This window comes from Crocuta crocuta, unplaced genomic scaffold (assembly GCF_008692635.1).
Source record: "Crocuta crocuta isolate KB4526 unplaced genomic scaffold, BGI_CrCroc_1.0 scaffold290, whole genome shotgun sequence".
In the NCBI taxonomy this organism is placed as follows: Eukaryota; Metazoa; Chordata; class Mammalia; order Carnivora; family Hyaenidae; genus Crocuta; species Crocuta crocuta.
Genome location: NW_027527429.1, coordinates 2,662,998 through 2,663,779, shown reverse-complemented (window position 1 = coordinate 2,663,779; position 782 = coordinate 2,662,998). Strand labels below are relative to the sequence as shown.

The 782-nt window shown below is 59.0% G+C and overlaps 1 protein-coding gene across 1 annotated transcript in view; it reads right to left on the bottom strand.

The window, feature by feature from the left end:
- ILKAP (ILK associated serine/threonine phosphatase) overlaps window positions 1–782 on the bottom strand; it is a 42,633-nt gene that overhangs the window by 5,173 nt on the left and 36,678 nt on the right. The window contains exons 11-12 of the mRNA XM_077758354.1: window positions 442–535; window positions 131–218 (exon numbers count right to left, since the gene is read on the bottom strand). Coding sequence (XP_077614480.1) covers window positions 131–218; window positions 442–535 — 182 coding nt within the window. The remainder of the gene's footprint in view (window positions 1–130; window positions 219–441; window positions 536–782) is intronic.

The window sequence follows — 782 nt, the reverse complement described above, 5'->3', positions numbered from 1 at the left end:
GAACGTGGAGGCTGCAGGAGCCCCGGCGGCAGCCCTGCAAGAGACCTCAACCCGCCACCACCGTCCGCCCCGCTGGGCGCACGCCCGCTGGTGCCGCCACCCCGCGCGCCGTCCTCCCGGGAGCACATACCCGACTGTCTCCGAGGTTGGCGATGTACAGGATGTTGTCCACAGCCAGGACACACGTGGCAGTGGAGCCGTCTTTCCAGGCGGGCTTCCTGGGGGAGGGGAGACACATCAGAAACCCGGTCACCGCCAGCACTTGGAGACTCGCTTCCAGAGCTGAGTGGTGGGGGTTACACTCCAAGCGCAAGGTAACCGTTACGAGCGCTCACTTGGTGGCAGGTGCTCTTCAGACTGTGTCAGAAGACCTCAACTGGGTTTAAGGAAAACCACACGTGCGCACACACACACGTACACACTTTATGTGATTACACTCACTGGCTTGAGGCTTGTTTAAGGAACTCTTCATCAGTATGCTTAAAAGTGTCCAAAAGGCATCTCTTCACGGTTTTCTCGACACTGATCACATCTCCTGTTAGGGAAGGAACAAGACCACATGCTCTCAAGAAGGGCGGGTTTTCCTCCTGCTGCCATTTTGTTTCTGTACTATGACCACGTCTTTACTTCCTCCCCCAGAAGGCAGGGTCAGCGCAGTCTGTTAGTCTTCCAGGTGCGAAGGCAAACACCTCACGCAAAGTGCCGGCACGCAGACATCAAGTCCAACTCCAGGCACCGACTCCACGGCCCCCACCTGCCCCCCTCGGGGCCCGCTCCCCTCC